Here is a 3,054-nt window from a genome sequence, read left to right as displayed (position 1 = left end):
TTCTGAAATCTCTGGCATGTGAAGAATACATTTTAAGTAGCATATTAGCGGTAAATTACTGAAACAGTAAAATAAAGAATACAAAAAAAGTATAAATTCAATTAGATTATTATTTTGTGGGAAAAAAGTGAAAAATAGAAAAAGAGGGAAATGTAAAAAATCTGCAAATTATTGTGTGATTGGAATGTTAACAGAAGATACTGAAGTTTTAACAGAAGGTAATTTAAATTGAAGTGGATTACATAATAAATTATAAAATAGTCAATTTCGTCTCTTAATGTCGCAAAAGTAACAAAAAAAAGTCACGAGTAACTTAAAGAAATTAAAGAAATAAGTAACGGTTGTTGAATGGCATTGGATATGGACGCATTCTATGTAGCAGACCACTGAGCCCCACCTCCACATGGATCAACAGCTAACAAATTGATTGATCACGATACATTCGTCCAACCGCATCGCGGCTCTCATGTCTTTTCTTTCTAACGGCTATTCTGATTGGGTGGATCAAGTGTCAATCAAAGAGTTAGCCACATCCCCTTCCGTCCATAACCACAGAGAAAAAACTGCAACAGGGGCTAACTTAAACATAGGGGGAAAAGTGATACAAATCGGTTTTTTTACATTATCGGTTATTTAATTGCCTTTTTTTATTGTAAGTTTTAAAGAACACATTTTTTTTTCTTGCGTTTCGACAACTTTCTTCTGTGTTTGGTGCGGCCGTGTGGGGATGGATGAGATGCGGCCTAGTAGCGGAGCAGCAGCGCACCTCGGCCTCGCCTCGCTCTTTCCCCCAGGATTGCAGGCCATTTATGGGGAATGCAGGCGCCTGTATCCCGATCAGGCCAACCCGCTGCAAGTCACAGCCATTGTGAAGTATTGGTGAGACGTCTGAAGCATTCGTATTTTATGTTGTTGCTTGAAATGCAGACATAAAAACAAGTTCAGTAATATTGAATTTTATTCAAAGGATATTTTCATAACTAGTTTTTACTATTATAACAATTGAGTGGTGATCAAAGATGATTATCAAATTTCAGTCAGCAGAAGCATTATTAATAGGCAAATAACAAACTTTCAAGTGTACTTTTCCATCTCAATGACTCAATTTTTCCTCCCATAATCCTCTTTTCAGGTTAGGGGGTCCAGATCCTCTGGACTACATTAGTATGTACAGAAACTTTGGATGTCCTGGACAAGATATACCAGAACATTGGCACTATGTCAGCTTGGGTCTAAGTGACTTGTATGGGGACAACAGAGTTCATGAGTAAGAATGACAGATTATGAGATGAACAGTTTCATTACATGGCAGTGTTGTTACAGCAATACCCAACTAGTTTAGTTCAATTTAAATTCATATTTACATGATGTACCGTTAGTTTCAGCAGTTGAATTAATTTAATTTTTAGTTTTATGTGAAGAGTTGTGTTGATGTAGGTTGGTATTGATTGCATTTAAGCTGTATTCTGCTTCTTTATAGATTCACAGGTCAAGAGGGCCCAAGTGGTTTTGGTTTTGAGCTCACATTTCGCTTGAAGAGAGAAGCAGGAGAGACGGCACCCCCTACCTGGCCAGCTGAGCTCATGCAAGGCTTGGCTCGATACGTGTTTCAATCAGGTACTGTGCCTGCACCCACTCTTAAAGGGGTCATGAACTGAGAAATCTAATTTTCCTTGATCTTTTGACATCTAACAGGTCAATGCATTATAAAAGCTTTTATTGAAACCAAGCTCAGAAAACGACTCGTTTTGGAATGTGCCACTTTATGACGTAATAGTGTCGCTAAGCACCGCCTCCGCAGAAGATCATCAACGGCTGCTTCTACATCACTGCCTCTTTAGCCCCGCCCACTGATACACGCTGGTAGTAGGAGGAGAGGAAATACTAGAGAGACGTGAACACAGGATTACTCCATCAACAGAACCATACAGATGACATTACCAGATTACAAGACACTGTGTAGTGTAAGTTGTGAAAAATAGTCTTTGAATTGCCTTCCTTGTGATCCTAACATATCTAGATCAGACGGGAGCGCTGTTGCGTCATGTCGCGAATCCTTTTCTCTTTCAGGTCAGAAGTGGCGTGAATGCTTGTATTTCAGAAATAGAGCAGGACATCAGTTTATCGTCTGAGATTTGTTGTCAATCCGTGCCGCATCCAGTGTAGACAGAATTGCAGATTATAATGGGTTCTGCTGTCTATAGTCTCACATCCGGTGTAAACACGGGGTCAAATTGGCAAAGAGCTCCAGATCGCGTCAGTGAAACACTGTTTGTTTGTTTGTTTGCTTTTCTTTGCTACGGATTAATTTTTAAACAAGACAGTATGATACAGGCTTAGAAAGTAAACGATGATGCAGCGCTGAGTTTAACTAGAGTGGATCCAACAGTAATGTCGCAACACAGAAGTGTGAGTATTGAGTAAACGTGCTTTTACCACATTGCATTGTCTGTTCTAGACCATTTGATATATACTGAGTATTTATATATGTTTTTAACCTAAATGACCCATGTTGTTTTCAGAGTGCTTCACAGCAACGTCCATCTGTTATTTTAATAAGCGAAACTGTTAGCCAATCATAGCAGTGGCCGTTTACTTGCGAGTCTTGAATGCTCCCCGCCTATAAAACAGACTGTTCTGCAGAGAGGCTCAAAAACTGGATAGAAAGTAGCTTATTACTACTAAATTATGATCGTTGTTTTTTTTAAAATTTAAAATCACACTATAAGTGAACCTCAGAGAACATTAAAATAAAATTAAATAATTTAAAAAATGCAGTTCATGACCCCTTTAAAGGGTTCACCCAAAAATGAAAATTAGCCCATAAATTGCTCGCCCTCAAGTCATCCTAGGTGTATATGACTTTCTTCTTTTAGACCAGTGTTTCTCAACCCCGGTCCTGGGCGCCCCCCAACACTGCACATTTTGTATGTCTCCCTTATCTGACACACCTATTTCAGGTCCTGGAGTTTCTTTTAATGAGCTAATGAGTTGAATCAGGTGTGTTTGATTAGGGAGACACACAAAATGTGCAGTGCTGGGGGGCGCCCAGGA

General features: G+C 39.2%; 1 protein-coding gene across 1 annotated transcript in view; it reads left to right on the top strand.

The window, feature by feature from the left end:
* Positions 1 to 347: 347 nt before the first annotated feature.
* The window catches only part of LOC107733781 (suppressor of fused homolog (Drosophila)), an 18,004-nt gene continuing 15,297 nt past the window's right edge, over positions 348 to 3,054 (top strand). Inside the window, exons 1-3 of the mRNA XM_016545574.1 lie at positions 348 to 879; positions 1,133 to 1,267; positions 1,481 to 1,617. Coding sequence (XP_016401060.1) covers positions 728 to 879; positions 1,133 to 1,267; positions 1,481 to 1,617 — 424 coding nt within the window. The 5' untranslated portion in view covers positions 348 to 727. The remainder of the gene's footprint in view (positions 880 to 1,132; positions 1,268 to 1,480; positions 1,618 to 3,054) is intronic.

Source organism: Sinocyclocheilus rhinocerous, unplaced genomic scaffold (genome assembly GCF_001515625.1).
Source record: "Sinocyclocheilus rhinocerous isolate Xijiao unplaced genomic scaffold, SAMN03320098_v1.1 scaffold789, whole genome shotgun sequence".
Classification (NCBI taxonomy): Eukaryota; Metazoa; Chordata; class Actinopteri; order Cypriniformes; family Cyprinidae; genus Sinocyclocheilus; species Sinocyclocheilus rhinocerous.
This window is presented reverse-complemented; position numbering and strand designations above follow the sequence as displayed.